This window comes from Electrophorus electricus, chromosome 6 (assembly GCF_041902795.1).
Source record: "Electrophorus electricus isolate QZ-2024a chromosome 6, ASM4190279v1, whole genome shotgun sequence".
NCBI classification, from domain to species: domain Eukaryota; kingdom Metazoa; phylum Chordata; class Actinopteri; order Gymnotiformes; family Gymnotidae; genus Electrophorus; species Electrophorus electricus.
Window position 1 is genome coordinate 12,272,104 of NC_137502.1, and position 25,821 is coordinate 12,297,924.

General features: G+C 45.5%; 1 protein-coding gene across 4 annotated transcripts in view; it reads left to right on the forward strand.

Annotated features, from left to right (window-relative positions):
• Positions 1-25,821, forward strand: part of srgap1a (SLIT-ROBO Rho GTPase activating protein 1a) — a 63,347-nt gene that overhangs the window by 34,522 nt on the left and 3,004 nt on the right. For 2 of the 4 annotated variants that reach the window (XM_035525293.2, XM_027009681.3), the window contains 15 exons: positions 80-301; positions 1,110-1,211; positions 5,553-5,750; positions 6,022-6,106; positions 6,674-6,701; positions 8,030-8,132; positions 9,776-9,836; positions 10,518-10,595; positions 10,987-11,121; positions 13,663-13,768; positions 14,389-14,613; positions 16,408-16,487; positions 20,896-21,076; positions 22,643-22,777; positions 24,636-24,990. In XM_035525293.2, coding sequence (XP_035381186.1) covers positions 80-301; positions 1,110-1,211; positions 5,553-5,750; positions 6,022-6,106; positions 6,674-6,701; positions 8,030-8,132; positions 9,776-9,836; positions 10,518-10,595; positions 10,987-11,121; positions 13,663-13,768; positions 14,389-14,613; positions 16,408-16,487; positions 20,896-21,076; positions 22,643-22,777; positions 24,636-24,990 — 2,094 coding nt within the window. Of the gene's footprint in view, positions 1-79; positions 302-1,109; positions 1,212-5,552; positions 5,751-6,021; positions 6,107-6,673; positions 6,702-8,029; positions 8,133-8,568; positions 8,603-9,775; positions 9,837-10,517; positions 10,596-10,986; positions 11,122-13,662; positions 13,769-14,388; positions 14,614-16,407; positions 16,488-20,895; positions 21,077-22,642; positions 22,778-24,635; positions 24,991-25,821 lie in introns of all 4 variants that reach the window. The other 2 variants (XM_035525295.2, XM_027009682.3) reach the window with 1 other exon arrangement.

Consider the following 25,821-nt stretch of genomic DNA (forward strand, 5'->3'; position numbering starts at 1 on the left):
TGTGTGTGTGTGTGTGTGTAACTGAATGTCTGATGTCGCTTCTGGTTTATTCTATGCCATGTGTGTGTGGAATGAGCAGTGCTGTGATCTGGGCTACCACGCCTCCCTGAACCGGGCCCTTCGGACCTACCTCTCAGCCGAATACAACCTGGAGACTTCGCGTCATGAGGGGCTGGACATAATTGAGAATGCAGTGGACAGCTTGGATCCTCGCAGTGACCGCCAGCGCTTCATGGAGATGTACCCCACTGCCTTCTGCCCTCCAGCCAAATTTGAGTTCCAGCCACACATGGGAGATGAGGTTGGAAGCTCTATCTCTCACTCATGCATATTCAAATGTGCACACACACATTGTATGAAACACCTAAGGCTGGTTTTTGTGTATTACACAGTCCTGTTTATACTTCATATACTGGAAAATGCTGTAAATGAGCATACTTTCATATGGCACACCATAATAACAGCCCTTTTACCTTAAACAAGCCTACAGATTTTAAAATCACAGTAACCAAAGCATCTCCCTTAGGGTTATAAGACACTGAAAAGGTTTTTAAATGATTAAATTCAGTGTTGTGCTTTTCTTAAACTCTGGCGACACAGTGAGGAAAAAGTTATGTTAGTGAGAAGCTAGAGTAGGCATGGTTACACTTTTCCAGTTTCAATATAGAATACACAGAGCCACATTCGCACAGAGAGCTGAGAACGAGTCGCACTGTACTTCTATCCTAAGGGTGTGTACTTGTTTATTGCAATTCTGTTATATTTTTCCTTCCTAATTGGCCATTGATACCATGCCTGTTCATGTTTACAACCAACTGGTCTATGGTGGTAGAGTACTTGAGCGGCAGTAGAGAATGAGTAGCATCAGATTGGATTAAGTAAGTGTTTTTAGTAGGTGCCTCTTGTCCTTTCACGACAAGCAGCCCTGCAGCCAGCAGCACCAGGACTCGTTCAGATGGGCTTGAAGCCCTACTGCTTCCAGGCATAAGGGCTGGGCTCGCTAGCCAGAGCAGGGGATGCTGGCCTTCCTCCAAGCAGGACACTGATGTGTCTATCTCTCTCTCTCTATCTATCTATCTCTCTCCGTCTCTCTCTCTCCCCCTCCCCAGGTGTGTCAGATCACGGCCCAGCCCCCCGTGCAAGCCGAGCTGGTGCTCCGCCTCCAGCAGCTACAGTCCCGCCTGGCCACACTGAACATCGAGAATGAGGAGGTGAGCCAGGCAGAAAGCCTCTCCTTCCCCATGCTTGGAAAACAGTTCTATTCTATAACATTAGCACCTAGCAACACCACTGGCCTCGGCTCTGTGCATGATGTGCACTGCATGCCCTTGCATTACCGAGCTTTCGTGGAGATACCAGAAGCGAAGGCACACGCAATAGCTTCCTGTTGCGTTAGGCCGAGGCAGCATTGCACTAGATTTCTCTGCCTAATTGAGCACTAATTGAACATGTGGCTTAGGAGGGCTTGGCAGAGGTTGGTTGTGTAACTATAGAGTTTCTGCAGTCCTCTGATGCCCAGCTCTCTCTCCTCCACTCTCATCCCCAAACATTGCCTGGAAGTTCTTCTATTCCCACACCGTTACCGGGAGCTCGTCTCAGGAGCGGCTGCCTTCTTATCACCTGCCATGCCACGTTTCCAGGCGCCTGCTGAAAATCCAGTAGGCCTCTGCCTGGTTGTTACAGGCGAGCGCCTGCTGCTCTCTCCTCTGTTCTTCGTCACTCCATCCCTCCGCTCACTGTTCCTTCAGTGTTGTCTCTCTGCACCTTTGTGGGAATGGTGAATGTGATGGAGCGTATGCATTCTTGCATATATTTGTGGTGTATTGGCAAACACACACACATAGAAGGCTGCGTCATCCCCCTGCTGCTGTGTGCCTAGGAGGCTGTTCACTGCGGATTCTGTCTCACCTGTTTCTGAGAGCTTCATGACATTAGGATCCTGGCAGCCTCTTCCAGGATGGGCCTTTGAAATGTTTTGCTTTGAAGGACTGGTGGCCTGAGCTGGTGTCAGCGTTTACGTGTTGACCAGGGCTTCGTGCAGGATGAAAAGCACAAAGGGCTGACTGCAGACTAGTGTAGCAATAGCCCAGAGGGACATGGCTTAAGAGCTGGGCATGTCCTGGGGTGCTGACATGGCTGAGGGGAGTCTCCACAGTCGAGATTTCCTTTCTTCTGCTCACAGTGCTGTCAGTACTGGTGGAAAAGCTTCGACAGCCAGGGGACGCGTATACCGTGCATCCCTGACACAGGGCAAGGTCTTCCCCTGCCCCGACACTGTTGCTGTTCAGTTGAGTTGGGGTGCAGCTGTTTCCTAAAGGCCACACTGCACTACAAAGCTCATGAAGAGACAGAGGGTGAATGCTTTAATGGATTTACTGACTCCATGACTCTGAATCCATCACACACATGGGCAAAGAAAGCACTGAGGACTCTATCATTTCAGCTTCTTTCTGAAGTCATTCTTTATCCCCTACAGAGCTAATAATTTGATAAGATACACATAGTGTTTGCTAGAGACCTCAATGAGAGTGAAGATTTTCCACATCTTTTCCATTTCTTTCTTTCTTTCTCCTCGTTTTACCACTTGCTTTTCTGTTACTTGGTCTCACCCTCTCACTCTTCATTTTTCTAGAAGTTCTTCTTGTGCCTTATGCGGAGTCCACTCCGGCCCCCTGCCGCGGAGGGAAGTATCTGTTTGTTTTGTGGAGATAAACCTCGGGGAGGCACATCAAAGCCAGGCAGCTGAGTGCACTGCACGCATAGCCGTGTGAAACATCTGATTGCTGATAGCTCGTCTAACGGGCCGCCTTCTGCTGTTTAACATCCCATCCCAGCCATGCTGAAGGAGTGCTCACTGATCTGGTTGGCCTAGGGGCTTCAGCTCCCACATCAAATGAACTTACGGGAGAAAAGAACAGAAATAAAAGCCCATGTGTAAATGGTGCAATCTAGATGCCCGCAGAGGTAACTGGTATTTTAATGAATAATAGATCAAATCTAATGTTTTTTAAGCTGGGAGAGTTTCTCTCTTCGGTGATCATTACAGTTCTTGTGAATAAGTAGGCACTGTTTTACACACACACACACACACACACACACACACACACACACACACACACACAAAAAAAAAACCCTGAATGAAGTGTGTCAAACATGAAAACACTATTAAAGTTAATGACAGTTAAAGTTGTTTTCACACAGACTTCAAACTCATGCCAGGGCTTCTTCATTCTTCATATCAATGTTTTTTGTCCCCTAATGGATTTGCATGAGAAACACTGCCAGAGGCTCCACACTTAGAGATGTAATTGATGGAGTTTGAACTCCTTCTTATCTAACAGCACCTCTTCGAGGTCCTTTAATTTGACACTGCTCTACTTTTTCCTTGTGCAGTTCTGCCTGCTGTGACTTGCTGAAGTTTGGCTCTCTGTGTTGGGAGGTCTGAGGCATGCCTGGCCTCCCTTTGACTTCCCCATGCACATCCATCCAAAATGTGTACATTTACAGGTGTGGTAACTATGGTGGAGCCTACTACTGAAACTGCACTACCCAGAGGTGAAAGGAACAGCATTTTTCCTTTGTGGTTGGCTTTCTGTTCAGGTTGAAACAAAAGAGACTGAGTCATGCAGCCTAATGGTAGCTGGAGAAAACACAGCAATGTTTGAGATGGGACAAAGCTACTGGTTGCAGTTAGTCATCTACCATTTTGAGGTCACCTGCCATTGATTGGTGCAGGAGGAGGAGGCTTTACGGCAAGGCTTAGCCTGACCCGCCCAAGTTAATGAGTATGAGCCCACTGTACCAGTATACAGTTATATAAGCTATGGTCTTATATTGGCAGAAAAATGGTAATGCCCATAAGTGATGGTAATGACCACGGAGGTTACTTAGTCTCTCTCTCTTTCTGTGTGTGTATGTGTGTGTGTAATGTGTGTGTGTGTATCCTTGAGAGCTTGGATTTTATTAGTTTTCCCCTGAGACAAGAAAGGCTTGTAAGGCATATGAGCTTGATAGAGCTTGATTTTAATACTATTTATATACACTGAATGGCCTCTTTTTATTAGTGACACCTGCCCTTTCATGATTGGAGTTTCCTTGTATGGAAATTAGACATGGGACCCCGCAGTGCAGCATAAAATCAGACGATCAAGTTTTCCGGGGATCAGCTTCAATGTGAATTCATAGTAGAATGGGAAAATCGGGCAATCTGAGCAAGTTCGAACAAGATAATCAGTGCTGGACTAGCCAGGGCCAGTATGTCAAAAACCTTGTGGCATTTTCTTGTGCAATGGTGTTGAAAGTATACTGAGAATGGTGTGATCGAGGATAAACATTCAGTGAAAGGGGATCCTTTCCAAACAACTCTTCGATGAAAGGGTTCAGGGTAGGATGTCAACAATCGCTCTGATGAACATGTGGTGCACAGTCAAGCAAATTGTAGCCAAATACAAAGCTGGTGCGCGAATGTACAACACATCTTTTCTTAGCACCAACAGGCTAAGACAGTAGACAACCAATTCAAGAGCCATTGCTGTTTAAGGGTAAAAGTGGGCAAACAACTGCATAAATTGGATTACTGATTCATCACCTGGTCAGATAAATCCAGATTTATTTTGCACCATGTTGATGGGAGGGTCAGAATTTGGCACAAGGAGCATGAATAAGCCCTTCCTGTGAGGTGTCAACAGTTCAGGCTGGTGGAGGTGGAATAGTGAGGTGGGGAGTGTTTTCTTCACACACCCTGGATACCACATCCTCTGATACCTCTATTTGGGCATTTGGACAGTAGGCCTTACCTCTACATTGTGACCGACCAAGTTCGACTCATAGCAGCTGTTTACCCTTTGGCAAAAGGGCACTTTCAGCAGGACAATGCACCATGCCCCAAGGGTCATATACAGTGAGTATAGCGAGTTTTCCTTGCTTCTCTGGCCTTCACAGTCCCCAGATCTTAATCCTATAGAGCATCTCTGCTGAGATAGAATGAGCTGTGCAGAGAATGTCAGTACCTCCATCTAATTTGCGGCAACCGTGAGATGCTATCATTTCTGCATGAGCCAAGATTCCTACAAAGCGATTTCAACAGTGGAATCTATGCAATTATGAATTACTGTGGTTCTGAAAGCCAAAGAGGTCCAGTGTGCTAACTGATGTGTGTCTCTAATGAAGTGGCCATTCTGTGTGTGTGTGTGTGTGTGTGTGTGTGTGTGTGTGTGTGTGTGTGTGTGTGTATCAGATTTTTTTTTCTCTCTCCTGGGTCAGGAAATACCACGTTACTATTGAGCATGCCATTCTTGCTTCTCGCTTCTCTCTCTCCCTCTCTCTCTCTCTTTCATTCTCCACATATCCCTCCTTCACCCTCATCCTTTGGTTATGAGCATGTGCGTCCCTACCTCCTTATTTTTTTGTTTTTTTGCATTTGAACAGCACAAGCTTGTGTTGGTGAACCCAGACCTAGTTTGATGCCTGACATGCTCAAACCTGCACTGTCCTCTATGGCTCCACATGGATTTCTAATTGTCTAACTAAGCTGAATCTTGGGCTGCTTGTAGGTCAAGAAGACCTCTGAGGCCACACTGACCACCATACAGGACATGGTGACTATTGAGGATTATGATGTCTCCGAGTGTTTCCATCACAGCCGCTCCACAGAGTCAGTCAAGTCCACTGTGTCTGAGACATACCTGAGCAAACCCAGCATTGCCAAGAGACGCGCCAACCAACAGGAGACAGAGCAGTTCTACTTCATGGTGAGAACTAATTCCCTCATCCAATTAGAGCTCAGTTTATTAGTCAGCTGACCAAGACAATGATCATTAAACTCAAAGCTGTTTCCAACTGTCACTCAGAATTTGCCACTTGGAGGAGTTTGGAGAGTAAAGCTGAGAGACTGTGTTAAACGACAGGGCTTGTTGGTCCCTTGTCTTTCTTCACCCCATGATATTGCTGGCTAATGTCTCCATCCAGTCAACAGCCTAATTCCAGTGGTGTCATGCTGCTCTTCCTCTGGTGTCTCTGCAGAAATTCCGTGAGTTTCTAGAGGGCAGCAATCTCATTGCCAAACTCCAGGCAAAGCATGACTTACTGAAGAGAGCCCTAGGAGAAGGTAACCATCAGACATACTGCAACTGATGAATTCTGCACGTGCTTATATCTTGTGGTTTTCGAATGAACATTTTATGCATTTTGAGTGACGCCAAACACTAATCACAACACTACTCCATGGCTGGACCACGTGAGCTCTGTAGCTGGACTGCATGAGCTCTGTGCAGCCCATGCATAAACGGTCTTGAAGTTGTCAATCAGACTAAGGGGCAAAATTTCCCAAGCAATGCCAGGTGCATTGGGAGATAGACGTTTAAGACCTGCCAGTTTAAAAGCTCCAGAGAGGGGCAAAAATGGTAGTTTGAAAAGTTTTTGATGTGTGTTAACAAGCCTTAAATGTCGAATGTGTGTGTGCCCAAAACTGAAGCAGATGGTTGCCTGCATATGCTTTACTGAGCATGTGCATGGGCCACTGCAGAGGCTCTGACAACTGAGTCATCCTATCACAGCACTGACATCTCTTCGTTCTCTCTCTCTCTCTCTCTCTCTCTCTCTCTCTCTCTCTCTCTCTCTCTCTCTCTCTCTCTCTCTCTCTCTCTTCTCCCTCCCACTGTCTACCCCTGTCTAGGGCACCGAGCAGAGTACATGACCACAAGGTAAAACTCATTCTCTACCCTGTTCAAGCTTTTAAGGCTAGTCTTTTCAAGAACAGATTAACAGTAGGTCAGAGATCAGGTGAGGCTGTGTTGGGAAAACACAGTTTTTCAGAAGACCTGCTGTCTGCTTCTCAGTCGAAAGCTCTACATCGTTTTTCATTAGCATTATTGACTTCCACTTCCTTGGAAATCTAAAAAAGCACCCTAAAAAGTTTAGTATTTGTGTGGATTTATGTTGTTGTTGTTTTTGTTGTTCAGTAATGGCCCAAAGTGGCAGGCTGAAGCAGTATTTTGCTCTCCAGGGTGCAACCTTTCTGCACTGCGCCAACAGAGCTTTTTAGATTTAATTTCACTCAGAACTAGAGAAAGCCTGCAGGACACTCTTTGCAAGTGGATCAAAGTGCTCTCTGCCTGAGGCAGGGAGAGTGTAGCTCTGTTGTTTTACACGTGGAAGGTGACCCAAAGAAATGGCTCTAATGGCGCTGGCTGGATGGCATTCACACAAGAGAAATAGTTTCTCCTTCGATGCACTCTCGAGTTGCCTTTGTGCTGCCAGTGTCCAGGAAGCACTGCCAGATCTAGTCTCTTTCAGTCACTGTAGAATACATTCAAGTGAAAGCCATGGGGAATCATCAATTAAGCTCTGAGAGAAAGGTTTAACAGCAGATGTTAGCAGATAATACAGATAACTTGGGTTAGGGTGCTTTGTAGTGTTTTGCGCTTGGGTATTGGCACCACTTTTTGGTAGGATACAGCAATATTCTGGCGTTCTGGACAAATTCTGACATCAATGAAAATCCAATATAAATGGGACCCATCAATGCCCCCAGCCACATGACACCTCAGCAATGAGCACCCATGCCTAGGGCCTCGTTAGCGCACATGACGCCTCTCACCGGTCACCACTCCCACACTCCCAGCGGGTTAGTGTGGCCATGGCCATGATGTCGCATGGCAATCAGGTGTATGCCCACATGCAGCAGGCTGAGCTGGGTTGCCTCCACCCTGGCAAGCCCTCCCACGCATGCCCAGCTCTCTTTAAGGGCCAGGAGATGAGGGCCCTCCTCTGTTTGGCTCATGGTGGTGCTTTCTGAATCTAGCTGCAGAACTGAGTCCTGTCAGTGGCAGCTCTTTAGGGAGTCAGCAGACAAATTACATGCTACCACATAGTGTGTTCAGAGTAGAAACATATGCTAGAATAAATAATGTTTTGCTAATAAATGTCCATATGCTTTTTTTGTGTGTGAAACTTTTATGAAGAAAGTAAGAAAGTATTAAAAGCAAAGTAAATGACACTCCATGTATGTGACCCTCTCTCCATGTGTTAGGCCTCCAAATCTTCCACCTAAACCATTTGGCACAAGGAGGTCCAGACCTCGGTCGCTTTTTAACGTTAAGCTATTTAATGGCAATTTGGAGGCCTTTATTAAGGTACTACGTGTAGCAGTTGCAGTAATATGTTTGCCTACTCTCTGTGTCCTACTGTGCCCCAGGCATCCTGCTTTATCCTCACCTTTTCCTGAGATCATTATGGTCTGGCCATTTGGTCTATGAACGCAGAGTCTTGAAACCCAGGAGCAACATGGGGCTGTGTGTGGCTGTGTGTGTGTGTGGCTGTGTGTGTGTGTGTGTGTGTGTGTGTGTGTGTGTGTGTGTGTGTGTATGTTTGTGTGTGTGGTGAAAGGTCAGGTCTGCCCCCCTGTGTTTTTCTTTTGGAAGACTGACTCTGCTAGTGCCTTTGGCAGACTGATGATAGCTTCATAGGCTGCTATTGGTGGCTTGTAGTGCTGGGACAAAATAACTCGGATTTTGCTTCTTTCTGTCTCCTCCTTCCTCCCTGTTCTTGCTTACTCTTCTGTGCTTGTAGCCGTGGACGGCGGAACTCTCATACCAGGCATCAGGTAGAGACTCTGTCATGCTCTGATTGGCTCATGCTGCCTGTTTGTCTCAACCAATCCCATTGCCTTGCCCTGCCCCTTAACGTTTCCTCTGTGTGTGCATGTGCATGTGCATGAGGTTTTACAGACCCAGATATGCCTTGCTCATTTTACTTTAATATGAGCAGTTAAGCAGTAGCATAGGTTTTTGCTTTCCAGTTCCTAAGGTCTTACAGTTTAAATATGTATGAGAGTTTTGTTATTAATATTTATAATTTGATTTGATCTTTTTTCATGCTAATCATGCTATTTATTATTACATTTTAGTTACATAAGAAGCATCAGTGAGCAGCGTCCCATATTCACTAGGTCCCTGTGAGCGTCATATTAAAATAAAACCAGTCACACTGTTCCTCTACTGCTCAGAGCATTCAGAGCTGCAGCCTAGGCCATCTAGGTCAGAGCTGTAAAAATCTCACTACAGTTAGAGCAAAGGTGTCATTTAAAAATCAGTGGAAGACCCCTGAGTATTTCTGCCTGTTCCAGGCCAGAATGCTATGGATGAGGAGCTGGGAGTCTGATGCTTGGCCCAGGGGCTACGCTTGACCAGTACACCGGCCTCACACTCCCTGGGCTGAAAGCAGATCACAGCATTATTAAAAGCATGTAAGGGAGAGACTGGCCAAGCCTAGAACAAACAGGCCTGGCTTTGCCAAGAGGCAATCCGATCATGATGCTCCTGCAGTTCGAGGGGGTGAGCAACAGTAGTGCCCAGCTGGGTAAAGGACGTGGCGGTGGACACTGTGTTTCTGCTTGTTAGTACAACTGCTGTGTCATTGGGTTGTGTAGCCCAAGCTATTAAATATGATTAAATATGACTCATTAGATATGTCTAGGAATAAAATAGACACATTAGAATGAAAGCTTGATTTTGAGCTTAAATGATTTTTCTCTGGGTCTGTAATCCCTCTGCCTTATGTAGTGTTCTCTCAACTAATAAGTGTCAAAATGCACAGCATGTGTTATGGTTTAAGGGGAATGCAAACTGTCGCAAACTGTTTCTAACATGATCTAAAAAATAATAATGCTCTAAAATATAATAACAATGCTAAAATATAATAATGATGCTAAAATCAAAGTAATGTTATACTTTAGTGAGTGTTCAGACACTTCACCCGTGGACTTCTTTTTTTGCAGGACTCTGGGCAAGCTATCCCACGTGTGGTAGAAAGCTGCATTCGATTCATCAATCTTTACGGTAAGCTGTACTCCAGTTCAACTCTTACTGTGTCTTTTTGCACCCACACAACGTACATGGCACAAGCTCTGGCCCCAGAGCAGCTCTGAGGGGAATCTGATCATAGTGCTCCTGTTCTGGTGTCTCTCTTGGTGACGGTCCTAAGCTCACTGCCACCTGTCCTTTCTCCAGGCCAGCTGGCTCTCGGCTCCAGGTTGAGGGCTAGCCAGTGCTCACCCTCCCCTGCTGGGGCATGGGACAAACCTCTTAGATCTGAAGGCCTGTGTGTACCACAGAAATAAGGATCCCACATAGGCCTTTTCTGTTGCATGCATGGTTGTAAAGAGTTGATGCTCCATGTGTGGCCAGACCTGCAAATGAGATGAAGGAGATGATGTGACTAATCTCAGAAAACCTGGACTGCGTTGCTTATTAAACGCTAATCCAGGCCTTAGCAGCCTCTCTCTGCCTCAATGATGATCTTTGATTTGCAAGCGGGAGCTCTTCTAACGTGAATAAGAGGCCTTTTCACATCACATTTCACGCTCCCTCCCGTGAATCAGCTCACTGAACGGACATATATACTCAACTAGGCACGAGTACTCACTTTTCTCTCATCTCTCTTGCTCTCTGTCTATCTCTTTCTGTTTCTTTCTCTCTATTAATTTCTCTTTCTCTCTCTCTCTCTTTCTCTCGCCACAGGCCTCCAGCATCAAGGCATATTCCGTGTCTCAGGATCTCAAGTTGAAGTCAATGACATTAAGAACTCATTCGAGAGAGGTGGGTGGTAAAGTGTCGCCCACGTGTCGAGTTTTCCACCAGCTTACATGGCACGTGAAGCGCCAACTCTTCCAGCAAAGTAATAAATTGCTTCCTTAAGCGCCCATACCTGCTGCTGCCACTACACTGGTGTTGTCTGCTTTCTGGACCATCCACCAGGTGTTCTGGGTTCTATTAACATGCATTATTGTATGTACCAATAGCAGTCGCCTTTGTTTTTTCCATTTCTGCTTGTGACAGTATGAAAAGGGAATGTCATTCTTCCGTGGTAGATTATGTACTTGATCAGCACCGCACAGCACCAGTGGTTATGTTTTGGGGCTGTTTATCTCAGTATAAACAATCTGAGTGGAGAGTAATGTATCATATTAAAACCTGTTGTGTCTCCTAGGTAACGACCCTCTGACGGACGACGAGAGCAACCATGACATTAACTCAGTGGCAGGTGTTCTCAAACTGTATTTCCGGGGTCTGGAGAACCCCCTCTTCCCAAAGGAGAGGTTTAATGACCTCATCTCCTGTGTCAGTAAGTGCATACATTTCACCCTGCAGGTTTACATGGCTACGAAACTTAAAGGTGAAGCTCATGAGACATGCGTGAGACATAAGTAATTTAGGCATAAGTTTGACAATTTGTTGATCAATCCCTGCTTACTTACTCATTGTTCACTATGTTTTTGTGTGCTTCCGTTACGGCTTGCTTACATGTGTTATAAAGGCTTATTCATTCCTGGTCATCAGTCTTTGTGCTGTGCTGGTGCTCTCATTCTAAAGGCCTCCAGTAAATAAAGAGCAGGCAGTCATTAGCTCTTCACCCTGGCCATAACAGTGGTTGCCTTCACTGTCGTTGTGAAGCACTCCACTGCTCCAGGCTAACACTTGCAGCTTCACACACACAGTGCTCTGTGCAGCATCAGCTAGGCTTTGTGCTGGCGTGAATAGCACATTGTCAGGTTGCTCAATTGGAAGGACATAGTGATTGCTGTACATCAGTGGGATCAGGGAGGGTTTTATGCTCTGCTGATTGATTTCAGCATTAGTGTAATGGAAACTGTGTTGCAGAATGGGACATCACTGGACAAAGAGGGAGAGAGTTAATGGCTACTGTTGTGCGTGTGCGTGTGCGTGTGTGTGTGTGTGTGTGTGTGTGTGTGTGTGTGTGTGAGACTAAGAGAAATATATGGGTTGGTGTGTGCGTGTCTGGGTTTGTGACAGGCACGTGGGTCCAACTGGGGAAGCCGGTCAGTGTAACTGATGGAAATGTCTTAGACTTTTCATTCCCCCACTTGCATCCCCTCATAGGCTCAACTTGCAAGCACTGTTACTATGGCCACTGGGGATCATCTGAGCTACAGTGGCAGATATGTATGGATCACCGTGTGTGGGTGGGTGCACACGTGTGCCTGTGGCTATGTGTGTTCATGCTTTTGGGCAAAGGTTGTGCCACTATTCTCTGTCTGACAAGTACTGAACTATCAGACAGGATCAGAGCTGAATGTTGTGGCTCTTTTTGCCTTACACCTGTAGCACAGATTAGAGTGGCAGCAGGAGAGGAGGCTGGAAAGGGCAAATGCAGAGCAAACAGTGTACAGGAACACCCAGAGTAACACCCCATGCACTGAAGAGCTGTTCGTAGATATTTGGGGACCCAGTTGACTTGAAAACTCAAAGCTGCAGTAAAAAATTAAGTTCATTAAGTTTCCTGCCTCGCCTCATTCCCTGCTCTGTTAATCAGCTTTATTAATGCCATAGGGGAGCTGTGGGTGCAGTCGCTGGTATAATTAGAAACAATACCTCTGACTCGCTTAAATAAATATTCAGCTTCCTTTAAAGAGCATTTGGCTCTAGTGCTTGGCTACTCCAGTGACTGGACCCTGAGATAAAAAGACTATAACTTAGTGCTTGGTGTTGCATGATGATGGTGTTACTACATCTGTGCACCTCTCCAGTATGTGAAGAAATTGCATATGTGCACAGCATGAATGTGTGAACGGCTGTTTACCAGTTGTGATTTGAAAGCAGTAATGTGGTAATCTCAAGCAACAATGAGCCTGAATCCACCCCTCCCCTTTTAGACTGGAAAAGGAAATAACATGTCTCTGAAATGATGACCACTCTCCAATGTTTTTTGTGAAAAAGTAGTTTTTTACATGCATGTTAATTGGAACCAGTCAGGATGAATTCTACCCAATCCCACAGTAAAACTGGCACATTCTGACCCCGCTTTTATCTGCAGAACTCTGGAAGGGAGCAGAACTCTTTTATGCTTAGACTGCAGTGTTGGGTCCATGTTAGCTGCGACGTAAACCCCAGTCTTAAATCAGGGCCAGAGCAGGCCAGCAGTGGACACGCTGAGATGGAGCAGGTGTAGTGAGAGATGCAGCATGCGCAAGCATGGAACACTGCACAAGGATGGGTCAACCATATCACCTGCGCTGCACGACAGGACAGAGGGACAGACAGTGACTGGTACTGGAGCGTGCATTTTGTCTGAATGCGGTATATAGCACTTCAGTGTCGGGTGGATTCATGCACGTTTCCATGCATTCCATCAAACCTGACTCGGCTGCCAAATGCTGTAGCCAGTCTCAGCACTACAGACGTACAAAGCCGAAGAGTTTTGGGCTGAGCTCAGAATTGTTTCACTGGATTTCGTAGATCTGATTACTCTAAATGTACAAGTGCCAAGATAATTTCTTGTTTTCGCTGCATCAGTTGAAATTCTTATGTGTGACAGGTATGACTGATGATTCATGTAACACCTCCATGTTTTGAGGTCTCCTGATCAGGAATGGAAAGAGCTGCCACACTCTCTGCTTTTACGCGTCACACCAAGCAGTGTGAGCCAGAAAATCCAAAGCTGCTTCTTATGAGTCAGGGTGGATCTCAGATGCAGACTTCCCTAAAGCCTCAAACTCCGCTTCTCTGCTGGGATTTCATGCTTGTTCTTTGTCAGCTCTTCAACTTCAAACAGCTTGTCTAGACTGTGCAGTGTGTGACATGTTCTTAGTGTCTCGAACTTTCTCTTTCTTTCTCCTCTCTTTGTTCTGTCTTATTTGTCTCCCAGGAATAGATAACCTGTATGAGAGAGCCCTGTATATTCGGAAGATCCTTCTGACAGTTCCCAGATCTGTACTCGTGGTCATGCGCTACCTGTTTGCTTTCCTCAACCAGTAAGTTGAAACATATGCACATGACGTGAGATGCTCCACACGCGTACGCACACCACACACACCACACACATACACACACATACACACACACACACACACACATCTATATATAGCTCTGAAAATACTGCATAAAAGACTCCACACAGTGACAGACTTTCAGAAAAATCCTTATTGCCACTCCCTTGCATAGAGGCTCTTATAGTAACAACCAGCGTAAAGGGCTGAGTGAAACGGTGCAGTGCGGCAGGTGGAGGACCCCAGCTAGGTGGCACTGGCTGCTGTGGAGTTGGTGGTACTGACTGCTGTGGCTCACACACACACAGTGCTAGCCTCGTCTGCCCAGTCGGTATGGGTCCGATCAATTCAGGTATTCATGCAATCAAATTAAAATGTAGAGAAAGACAACATCCTTAGGGTAGGCTGTATTGTCTTTTCAGTCAAACTAGTTGGTGATTACCACAGACACTGCAGGCTTCAGTGTAAGCTAAATTAAACCAAACAGGAGTAGAAAACAGCACAGTGGGGGGAATGAACATATATGTGAATTTAGATGGTGATTCTCTCTCTCTCTGTCTGTCTGTCAGTATAATTTGTGCATCACTGTGCCCTGGCTCTTGCAGTCTCTCCCAGTACAGTGACGAGAACATGATGGACCCCTACAACCTGGCCATCTGCTTTGGCCCCACCCTCATGCCCACCCCTGACACCCAGGACCAGGTGACCTGTCAGGCCCACGTTAATGAGGTCATCAAGACCATCATCATCCACCACGAGACCATCTTCCCTGATGCCAAGGAGCTGGACGGGCCTGTGTATGAGAAGTGCATGGCTGGGGGAGACTACTGGTGAGACATGGCTTAGCAGCTGAGCCACGACTGGGCTGGCCCACTGCTTTTGTGTTTGCCTGGTCTTACTGGGACTAGCGAGAAAGGAGATTAGAGCCCATAGCTGTCAGAGGGTGGCGCTTGGGCCTTGGTTGTACTATTAAAGTCATGGGCAGTGCCTGGAAGAATAAAGGACCTGTCTGACCTTGAGCCCAGTTCCTTAGTAAATTTGTGGCTTTGCTGTAAGCTGTCTACAGGACTTAGATCCAAAATTTATCAAGGGGAATAGAGTGTGCAGTTGCTGCTGATAAAGCAAGCTAACATAGGCTCAACTATAGATTACCGATTAGCAGCCCCCTTTATATGTTCTATAGTAATTTGCCTGGAACGTGCAATCCTAAGGTCAGCTGTTAGACACTCAGACAATGTTTAAGTATTTCTCAGTGCTGTGGGAATTTAGCAGTAGGCTCAGAGCCAAAGGCCTTATTATGCCTAGATTGAGAAAGCTAGGTGTGCGTGTGCATGTGCGTGTGTGTATGTATGTGCATGTGTGTGTGCATGCATGTGTAGAGTACTTGGGCTGGTTCTGGAATCAGTGTGGGTAATTAGAAGAAATGATGAGGTGTCTACAGTAAGCGCTTTTGACAGGACAGGAAGCTTTTATTGTGAGTGGTTCAGATGTCTGCCTCCAATAGGTGAGACACACTGAAACGATCATGAAAATTACAGTCATTAAGGTAAGGTAAGCTTGCCAACAAAGAGATGGTAATTCCTCTCTGTGCTGCTTAAGGAGAAGTACAGGAAAGGACTAAAGTCTTCTGCCAGCGTGCACGCGCACACACATATACACACACACACGCGCGTGCGCACACACACACACACACACACACACACACACCAAACTTATCCTTCTTTCCTGCTTTCCTACCTGCATGCATACAGCTGTGGGTGGTTGGTGGGTTATGTGTATGTGTGTGAGACAGAGAGAAAGAGAGATAGACACAGAGATTGTGTGTGTGTGTTTAGGTGTAAGTGTGGGTGTGCCTGTGTGTGAGCGGGAGAGAAGTCCATTACTCTGTCATCTCATAAAAACACCCCACCTCTGTTCTCAGCAATGCTTCATCTTTCACCTGAAGCAAGTCTCCTATGTCTCCTTGCATCTGTCCTTGAGATGTCTAGTGCTCACACACACGCATACACAAACCAGACTTATCCTTCCTGTTTTCCCTATATCTCTCCCCCTCCCCCTGTGCACACATGCGTACACACACACACACACAAACTCATTCACACTCACTCACGGATATGCATGTAACATGTACACTGATTTGTCATAATTTTCCTAATAGCATAGTGTGCAGGCAGTGTTTAGTTGGAAATGGTGCAATTATGTATCATTGGTAATCAGGTGGGATGTAAGGGGCATTAATGCCAGAGTTCATGACCAAATAGCACTGCAGAGAGCATCACAATCACCTTAACAGCACCCTGAATGCCTAGAAATGCCAAGAATATTAATGACAACCTTCCTCAAGCCCACAACTCATGCTTAAACTGTACATTTACTCAGTGGGAAATCATTTTCAACAGATGGCAAACAAAAACCAGTTAGAACTTTGATGCCCTTTACTATAAACCTCAGGCATCTGTAATCATAGTCTTTGCACCTGGTTGGGTAGTTCGAGCCATCCATTGTCCTATAGCTAGCTGCAGAAGGGCACTGAGGTTGATCATGGATCTGATGCTGTTTTTGCCATCCTAAGTGGAGGTCTCTCCAGTGATCTGAGTCTTAACCGCATGCTGATGTCTTCCCAGTGAGAGTCCCTTTAGTGAGCATGGCATTCTGGAGGAGGTGGACCAGGATGGAGGGGTTGAGACACACACCAGTGAGGATGGTAAGTTTGCTTTTAATGACCACTCAAGCAGTTGTCTGTTGGAGGCATTGACGGAGGCTAAGGTGTAGCTCCCAGTTTGTTGCTCATTCAAGCTGCATGCTGCTCCATGGCTGCAAGCTGATACCTTGCATCCCACGTGGTTGTGGAGACTTGATACAGTGCAGAATGCCTGTAGAGTGCCTGTGGAGTAGATTGTTCTTTTTCTCACTGTAATCTGACATATCCACTCCACTTGCTGAGAGGGATTCTGCAGGACTTATGTTTTTGTTTTGTGAGACAAAAGCATAAATTAAGATTCCGGGATCACGCCATTACGATCTTAGCTTTGAAACCAACTTTGTAGCTCTTCTTACCTCTGAAACTGTAAAGCACTCAAGGCTGTAATCGAGCTGACCTACATAGCTGAGTTCATGCTGCTACCTGTCTCATATGCTGTGATTCAGCAAAAATATCTGGTTTTGAATCTAAGGAGCCCACTACTACTTTTGGTAACGTGCCATTTGACCAACTTTTGGTCTCTTGGTCGAGTTCATCCACAAAGGGTATTGAAAGGGATAAGTGGAGCTCCTACTGGCCATACTGGTCCTGACATTCAGCAGTCTTAATGAAATGATATAGGAGAGGGACTAGGGAACTTGGTCATCCTTTTTTATTCTAATCCTCTGGGAGGAGAGAAACACGGGTCTAAAAACAGAAGGGCGCACACCCAGGTGTATACCAATGATTGTTCCCTTTTCTCCACAAGCTGTCTGTCAATAGTTCTGCGGTGTACACCAGATGTCCTCAGAGGATTTGTTTATTATTGCCTCATTTAAACAGAATCTTGCTGATTCCTGCTCTGTATACAGCTCTGACTTTGTGCCTAGAAAAAAAGAAGGAAAGAAATTCAAAAGCAAGCGAAGAATGCTAGAATTTTCATGAGGCCCAGAATCCAAGCTGCCTGCCAGCTGAGCTACTGTATGCAAAGCAGTTCTGGCTAGAGAGCTGCAATAAGAGTGGGACAGAGGTTAAGACTGTGTGAGGTAGTGAACTTTCAGCCAGCTCCTCTGTGTAGCCCTTCAAAGGAGCCGAGAGCAGAAGTGTGTCCGAGCAACAAACTGCATGCAATCCTACTGAAAACAGACATCTCATTTGTGGGAGCAGGAATACATTTTTTATACAGGTTTTTATTTCAGCCTTCACAAACAGACCGTGTGGGTGTACGGCTGTTTGAACATTGTTCTAAATATGGTTTTCGAATAAATTCAACTCTAAACCACTATATTAATGCACAACAGATCTGTAGTGAGTAAAGTTTCTAAATGGTACCTAGCACAGTTTATCCATTTCTCTGCAAATAAAGAATTAATGTATCTAACCTTTGCTTTGAAATGGAAGATGCTGGAATCATATTTGATGACCATTGTTGAGGGAGCTAAGGGACGTTCACATTTGCTGTTCAGCTTTATCCATGACAGGTGGCAGTGTCTATTCCCAAGGCTCCACTTTTATCATCTTTCCAATCAGTGCTTCTCCAAACACTGCAGAAAAGACAAATCCCATTCTCATGGCAACTGAAACACCCCCAAACTTGATGACATGCTATACAAGCATTTCACTTACAACCATCAGTCATCATCAGCCCCTAATTCAGTGTTTCTACACTCACATTATCTTGGCCTGTTCTCATCTCACTGCCCATCAGATCTCAGTCACCTGGTTAGCTGTATGTTTGTCAGAATTTCTATCAGCTACCACTGATGCTTGATGTAATTCACAGTCCCAGCTCATTATAAATATCCACAAGTATAAAAATCTTAATTGCCATGGTTTTGCTCCAAATATTCTTGCCCTGTTGGGTGTTCAGGAGGAGGAGGTTCGTCCTAGCTTTGGCTCTCGGTGGGACACTTGTGGCTCGTTCAGCTGACTTAGGTTCTCACCCAATTATGCCTGCACTGCTAACATTGTGTTTTGTCTGCCTTTCATAATAGGAAACTTGGGTCAGATTACTGGTATTAATTGGCAACTAATCATTTGCCTCTGGAGAATATCTGAGTTTCTTTAGTCCATGGTCTTCAGTATTTGGCAACCACTCCCAGTGGACACTTAAAGTCGGCTGGAAACTGGGTCCTGGAAGTGCCTTTCAGAACCACTGTATGACTCCTAGTGAGGAGGCAATGTGGTGGAGGAGCTGGTGCCATAGAGCCATGGAGCCAGGGGCAGAGCTACTCACGCTGTGTATGCAGTGTTGTCCTATATGTCTAAAACAAGCCTATCACTGTATGCACTCTCTGTGTCTGTTGCTAGGTACTCTATGTATCCTGCTGGTCAAGAAGGGCTGCATTTTACGTTATGCGACTTCCTGCAATGTGGCCATACACACTGAGAAATACAGGTGAAGTGGAGACCAAACAGGGCCTTTGAAGAGCATTATGTAGCTAGGGGAGGATGTTGGCCTCTGAGCAGAGAGGATGCACATGTAAGAGAGATTGAAGCAAAGGACAGAGACGGGGAGGGGACCAGTTGTCCGGCTGTGATTTTGTCTGTGTGCCTTGCCAAGCTATACATTTTTGGTGTTGGATACATTTTTGGTGTCCCATACTTGGGAAGGTTGGCCATTCCAGGACTTTTATACTTGTTGGTTCTTTACAGAGACAAAAGACCTTCAAAGGGTTGTGTTCACACTGTTCATTTGGACAGATTTAGGCCTCACTTTAGGTAACTCTCAGATCCTGAATTGCTACATAATCACTTATTTGTGTGTATATTTGTGTGTGTGTGTGTGTGTGTGTGTGTGTGTGTGTGTGTGTGTGTGTGTGTGTGTGTGTGTGTGTGTGTGTGTGTGTGCGCGCGCGTGAGTTCAGCAGGCCTTGATACAGCAAAAGTGGGCAGTGGATGGTGTGTATACAGCTCCATGGGTATGAGTGCTGGGAAAGCCCAGAGCCATGTGTCTTTCCTGGCACACCATTCCAGGTCTCCAGGAAGCCCATATGACCATGTGCTATGTTCGGTAGTCCAGGGGCTACACGTTATCCATGGTTGGCAGACACTGTTGAGTCATGGGCTTTAGTTTCATTGTTTTTTTCTGTTTATTTCAATTAAAATTACTCTGTGGTAATTAGAGTGTTAATCTTAGTATGTGTAATTGCAATTACTATAAGATTGAATTAGCCAAAGTTTTGTTAAATATAATCTTAGCTCTTCATTTTCTACTCTGCACTGTTGTAATCTAGGCCGAAGATAACTGTCGGTGGGGGGGGGGACATCCACTGTGCCTTTTTGTGCGTGTTTAAATCATGGATTCCATTATATGAGTATGTAAAGAGGACTGTGCTCTTTCAGAACATTCCACGCTTTATCTCCACTCTGTTAAGTCTGTGTTCTGTGTTCAGACTGCTCCTCGTCATATGTGAGCCTGTGCCAGGTGAGCAGTAATGCCTGCTTCCACAGAGCAGCCTCTTGTGCTGCGTGCTCGGCTCTGAAATCATGTGCCGTTTGGCTGCATGTGCTTCAGAGGAGACACGTGACTGGCCTCGCCCTCCCTGGTAGGCAGCTGCTGTGTGATGGGGAGAATTACCTGACGGGTGGAAATTGACTACAAAAAAAACGAAGAAAGAGATAAAGGAGCGGCAGCTATTTTTAGCTTTTCACTCACCACCTCATTGCCTGCACTGCTTCCCTGCTATACCCCTAAGCCTGTGTGCTTTTCATGGTGGCTTTTTAAAAGTGTGGTTCACCTTTTCCGTACCTTCCAAATATCTTTGTATATTTAGTGGTTGCACTCAGCATTACAAATTTAGAATTATTTCAATAAAAGCACATTATTAAGATAATACTGTAATAGTTGTGCTGTGCATCGAATGCTTTGATAGGCCACTGTTCTGCTGCACATTCCTTCTGCGAGCCATGATGTTGTGGGTTTGAATGTGGCCTCACACAGGCCAAGATATCAGCTAGGACGCATTGATAAAGCAACGGTAGGGCAGCCTCCAGTGCTGCCAGACCTGTACCTGTTTTACATGCATCGAAGCCCTCTGTCACTCTCCTGAGTTCTCCCATGGAGAGGGTCATAGCAGTGAAGGTTGGAACTGTGGCCAGTTTTTCTGGTGGTATTACTGCAGTCAAACAGTAATTTACTAAAAATGCATAATGTACAGCCGCAAAAAGCCTGCGTCCAGGCCCTGGGGTGGCATGAAATGCATGGATTCATTCCAAGTGGATTCCTTCCAAGTGGATTTTATAAATATCATATCCAGTGCTGGTTATGGTCCTACTCTTCAAGCACTTTGCTTGGTTGTAGCCACTGAAATCTCCCTGATTCTTTCCAGGATAAAGGGGTTGAAGTGGCTTAGGATCTCTGGCTGCTTATTCTTTTGAACTGTCTCTAAGGTCCCTGTCTTTCTCGTGCCTGTGTGTGTGTCCTGTGCAGAAGGTGAGCCCATCGAAGCCATAGCCAAGTTCGACTACGTGGGCCGTTCGGCACGCGAGCTGTCGTTCAAAAAGGGGGCGTCTCTGCTGCTCTACCAGCGGGCCTCAGACGACTGGTGGGAAGGCCGACACAACGGCATCGACGGACTCGTGCCACACCAGTACATCGTGGTGCAGGACATGTGAGTAGGGTTCTCTCAACAGTGCCCAAGCCTCAGACTGAAAGGTCTTCATCGCTTTGCTTGCTTCCCTTATTTACATGCAGTCAGCAAATTTTTGACAATTCCCAAATTTCGCAATGACTGAACAGAGAATTTTGCCACCTCTATGACATTTCCTCAGACCCAGTTTCAGTATCGGGTTTTCACTTAGGTAGTCCTTATTGCTGTAGCATTTCCAGAGAGAGCTCTCTCAAGGTCACTTTCTTTAGAGTAAATCGGTTTAGGAAACTTCCTATCACAACATTGTTTCTGTGGATTTAACTGGTATTGTTAACTACATGATAATAAAGAATGATCAGATATTGTCCTCTTTAAATCTGTCAGTACCTCTTTCTTTGTGTGGGGAAAAAGTGATGGTGCTGCTCAGTACGGTATCATATTCGTGACTTTTATCTGCCAATCCTTTATATCTTTTTGATATTCTAAGTTTGCCAGGTTCTCAGAGAAACAGAGCCTTGGTACCTGAGCTTAGCCTATCAGTAACAGTGGGCCATGGGATTAGATGGTAGTCTCTTGTTGGCTGTCCTTCCCTAGTTTACTCATCTTGGCAGCAGTGGGAATGCCATTTCATTATGTCACTGTAGTTCAGTCCACTGTAAACTCTTTCTTAAGCAAATACCACAGCCATGACGACTGCTGCCTAGGAAACCTGTGCAGCAAAACTGAACACATTAGATTTCTTGCTAAGAGGGCAAAGCTAATGGATCAGGCACTGGCCGGAGTGATGCCACACCCAGAGCAAAGACGTGTGTGCGTGTGTGTGCGCTTGTGTGTGTGCGCTGGTGTGCGTGCGTGGGTGCATGTATGAATAATGTATCCTGGGGCTCTTTGCTGATGTGAGCTAGGTGTGAGGTAATTCACAGGCCAGCCGGAGGGAGGTGAAGGGGCAGAGGTAGCCAGTGTCAGGCACTCAGTCCTGCAAAGAGACACATTTAGAGGGAAAGGAAGTCTGCGCAGTGACTCCCACACAGGCAGGATATCCTCCATAAGCACAGAGCCAGGAGTGTGCTGCTACAAAGCACAGTGTTTCGCTCCCACATGATACCCACAACTGATTTAGGGTACTAGAGGTCGAAACACTGCACACATCTTACAGTGATTCATTAGGTAAGTTGGGAATCGTCTCATTGATGTGTAGGCAAGCGAATGCTGGCAGGCGTTTGTGTGCACGGTGTTCCAGCCACATGTCCTGTGCTCTTAGCTGTGATTTCACTGACTGTACATGCACACACACCATCTGCGCAAAGTCCTTTTAGATGGAGACTTCTGTGCTTTCAGTCCCACAGTCTGATTCCACATTTCATTTGCCACAGGTATAATGTTGTCATGTTTGTTTGTTTTTTACTGTGGTTTTAATATAATAGTTTAAAACTAATGTGTTGTTAAGCTTTAAAGCTAGATGAGATGTGCTGCTTTGGTCAGTTATCTCTGTGTTCTAAAGCAGCGCAGTATGTAGCAGGCCAGTAGGCACTTCACTACAAGCTGACTAATGAGGTTTATTTTGTCCTCGTGTGGTTTATGTCTCAGGGATGATACCTTCTCAGACACTTTAAGCCAGAAGGCTGACAGTGAGACTAGCAGTGGCCATGGAGGAGAAGAGATGGGCTCCAGCAGGGATCGGGGGTCCCCTTCAGAAAGGCTCCCCGACTCTTATATCAGCAGGTGAGACAATGGAACCGTTTCCACAGTAACACACTGTCCGTTGAAACTCCCAACATATCACTCGGTCTGCAACTGCAGATGGTGCGTGCATCCCAAATAAATCCTTTATGGACAGTAATTCCAACTCACAGTACAAAAAACAACTCCAAACATCTACTATCAGTTGCCTTAAAGAAAGGGAGGGCCTGGTTCGTCCCCTGATCATACCCACATTTCCACATGTACTATTGTGTTTCCTTTGAAATCTTGTATAACAAACCAACTGAAGACTACCAGTTCATATGTGGTTCTTCTCATCCACATTGTTTTCACATGAGTGTAAAAGCAGAGTGAACATTTAACAGTTTATTTACATGGGTTGTTTTTAATCCGTGTTTGATCTTTCAGATCATTGGGAATGCAGGACCCACTTAACTGGCGCATAGTCTTCATCTCGTCTGTCTCCCTCTCTCCCCTCTCTTACAGCAGTGTCTCCTCACTTCTAAATCATTCATTGGATTTGTCTTTTTTTAGACATTCTCCTTGCATGAGAGCAGTTAAGAACATGCTTCCTTCAGGAGAAGGAGAGCTTCCTGTCTAATTCAGTGCAGTGCAGTAAACAGAATGAGATTATAGTGATCAAATCATAAAGTGTAGTTCTTCAGTACCAAATATACTCTTCAAGAACTATTTCTGGAAGAGAAGAGCATCACTGCTGGATAAATAAATTCAGCAGTTACATTTCATTTCAACAAAAGCTCAGCAATTTCAATATTGCACTGCCATTCAATAAACTAAATTGTTTGTCTAGTTTTTGTGATCTTAATCAGATGTGATCAAAAATCAAATGTTTAAGCATTAGGGACTTCACACAGCTTACTTTAAGATACATTGGTTACACTAGTGAAGGGGACATTTTAATCCAAAATCAAATCCCAGAATCAACTCTTACGCTACATAAGCTATTGTGGCTTGCCTCAAAGAGTCTCTGTTGGTTTGTCATTCTTGCATATTTGAACATGAATGTTTTCATGTGGTGTAGAGCACACTCTGCTGGTCAAAAAGTGCAATTGCACATTCTTTCCCTGGATCAGTGTGTTTGCCCATTATTCCAAACACAGTGAAGCTGGCCTTAGTTCCACCTGTGAATCTATGGCGTTGCACTGCTCTGCAACATGATCACGTATTTCTCAGTCAGCCTCCTGTTGCTTTTTCCCCCTGCATCTACCTATCAAATTACCTGTCTGTCATTAACTGCTAGAATCTTACAGAACATCGATCATCTTGAGCAGCCTTGCTGTATATAAACTGGTACTTCTGAAAAAGTCCTCATATTTAACTAATTTCTGTCAATTATGGAGTGTCATAATAATTCTGAAGACACAGACACTTCCCATTATCAGGGAATTAAGAGAAGATCCATTAAGGGTCAGATTAAGCGGTAATGACAGCAAATCAACTCACTAGTTTACATAAATATTCACATGGTAGTGTAAAAGAATTATTGTGTGGTGTTTAGCTGACTGTATTTAGATAAATCATTACTCTCAGCATTCAACAGCAAACAATCAGGTAACTCATTCGTATGTTGTTAGGCAATTTTGTCATGTTCAGAATATAGCCACATTGTTAAAAACTGTGTTAATGTCATAGTAAATTTTGAAAATACGTTTCAATACTAAATACTTAAACAACACATCTATAAAGGTGTGTATTGGCTGCATAAATGTGACTTTATGTCCATATGGTGTTGTACCTCCAGATTGTTAAATCAAAGAAAGACGGTCTGCTACAATGACATCATTGACTACAGATCATTATGGCACACACAACACCGTTTTGCACACCGAAACTCATGCAACCCACCTCTCCCCCGCAGCCGACAGAGGAAGAGAAGTGACCCCCCCAGCCGCAGGCCCCCAGCACGGCCTGGCGATTCCCACTGCGTGGTTCACCCCTCGCAGAGCCATGGCAGCCACAGGACGGCGGACCTGGGCTCGCCCGTACTGGGGCACTACAGCCCCCGGGAGCTCCTGCGCAGCCGGGGCCCAGTCCCCATTGACAGCCCCGATAGGCGACGGCGTGCGGGCCACGGCAGCCTGACCAACATCAGCCGCCATGAGTCCCTCAAGAAGCTGGAGAGCCCACCCATCCGTAGGTCCACATCCTCGGGTCAGTACCCAGGCTTCTCCGAGGCTCATGGCAAGGGTCTGGACCCGGAGAGCATCGCACAGGTAAGCAGCAGGCGGGTGATCACAGCCCTCACCCCATGCACTGTATGCCCCCCCCCCCCCCCCCCCCCGTAACATATTTAGTGACTACCTCCTGTAATGATTCACTGTTCAATACACACACACATCCCTCACATAAACAGTGTACACAAAGTCCAGGTCAAGGTGTGCAAGCGAATACTGAGATATGCAGTGACGGCTCGTATGAGGTCAGATGAAGTTCATTCCTGGATGTTTGTCCATGTTGAAATGATGCTCCTTTTATGTGCTCTTTTTTTTTTCCTAAAGCATCTGGGAAAGAGTCAGTATAGTGCTTTCCTTGTCTTTTGTGGCGTGGCATGGGAGGTTCTGCTAAACAAGAGTCCCATCTCCAGTCGTCATGACTTTTTGTCTTGCCACTGGATCCAGATGGGCTTGGGACTAGAGAGTGAGGTTGACGCTGTGCAACTCTCCCTCACTTTAATCCAAGTCAAGCGCATGTCTCAACACCACTACTACCAGTCATGTCAAGGTCCTTATCAACAGTGATCGATGAACTGTAGAACCACAAACATTCCTGTGTATGTTCCATTATATGGAACTCATGCTGTGTTATGGGCAGAGACAAGAAATACTGCATAATGAGTTCGGATTCTTGATGGGCTCTAATGAAGGAGAGATGGTGTTGATGATCATAGTGAGCATCAGGGAAGGCTTGGGTGGAACACTAATGATAACACCAAAGTTCATGTAGAGGACACTCACTAAATTCAGCTGGGAACTTGTCACCATTCTTTTTTCTTTTTTTTTTCTTTTTTTTACCTCAAATTATGGTGGTTGGAAAACTAAAGTAGA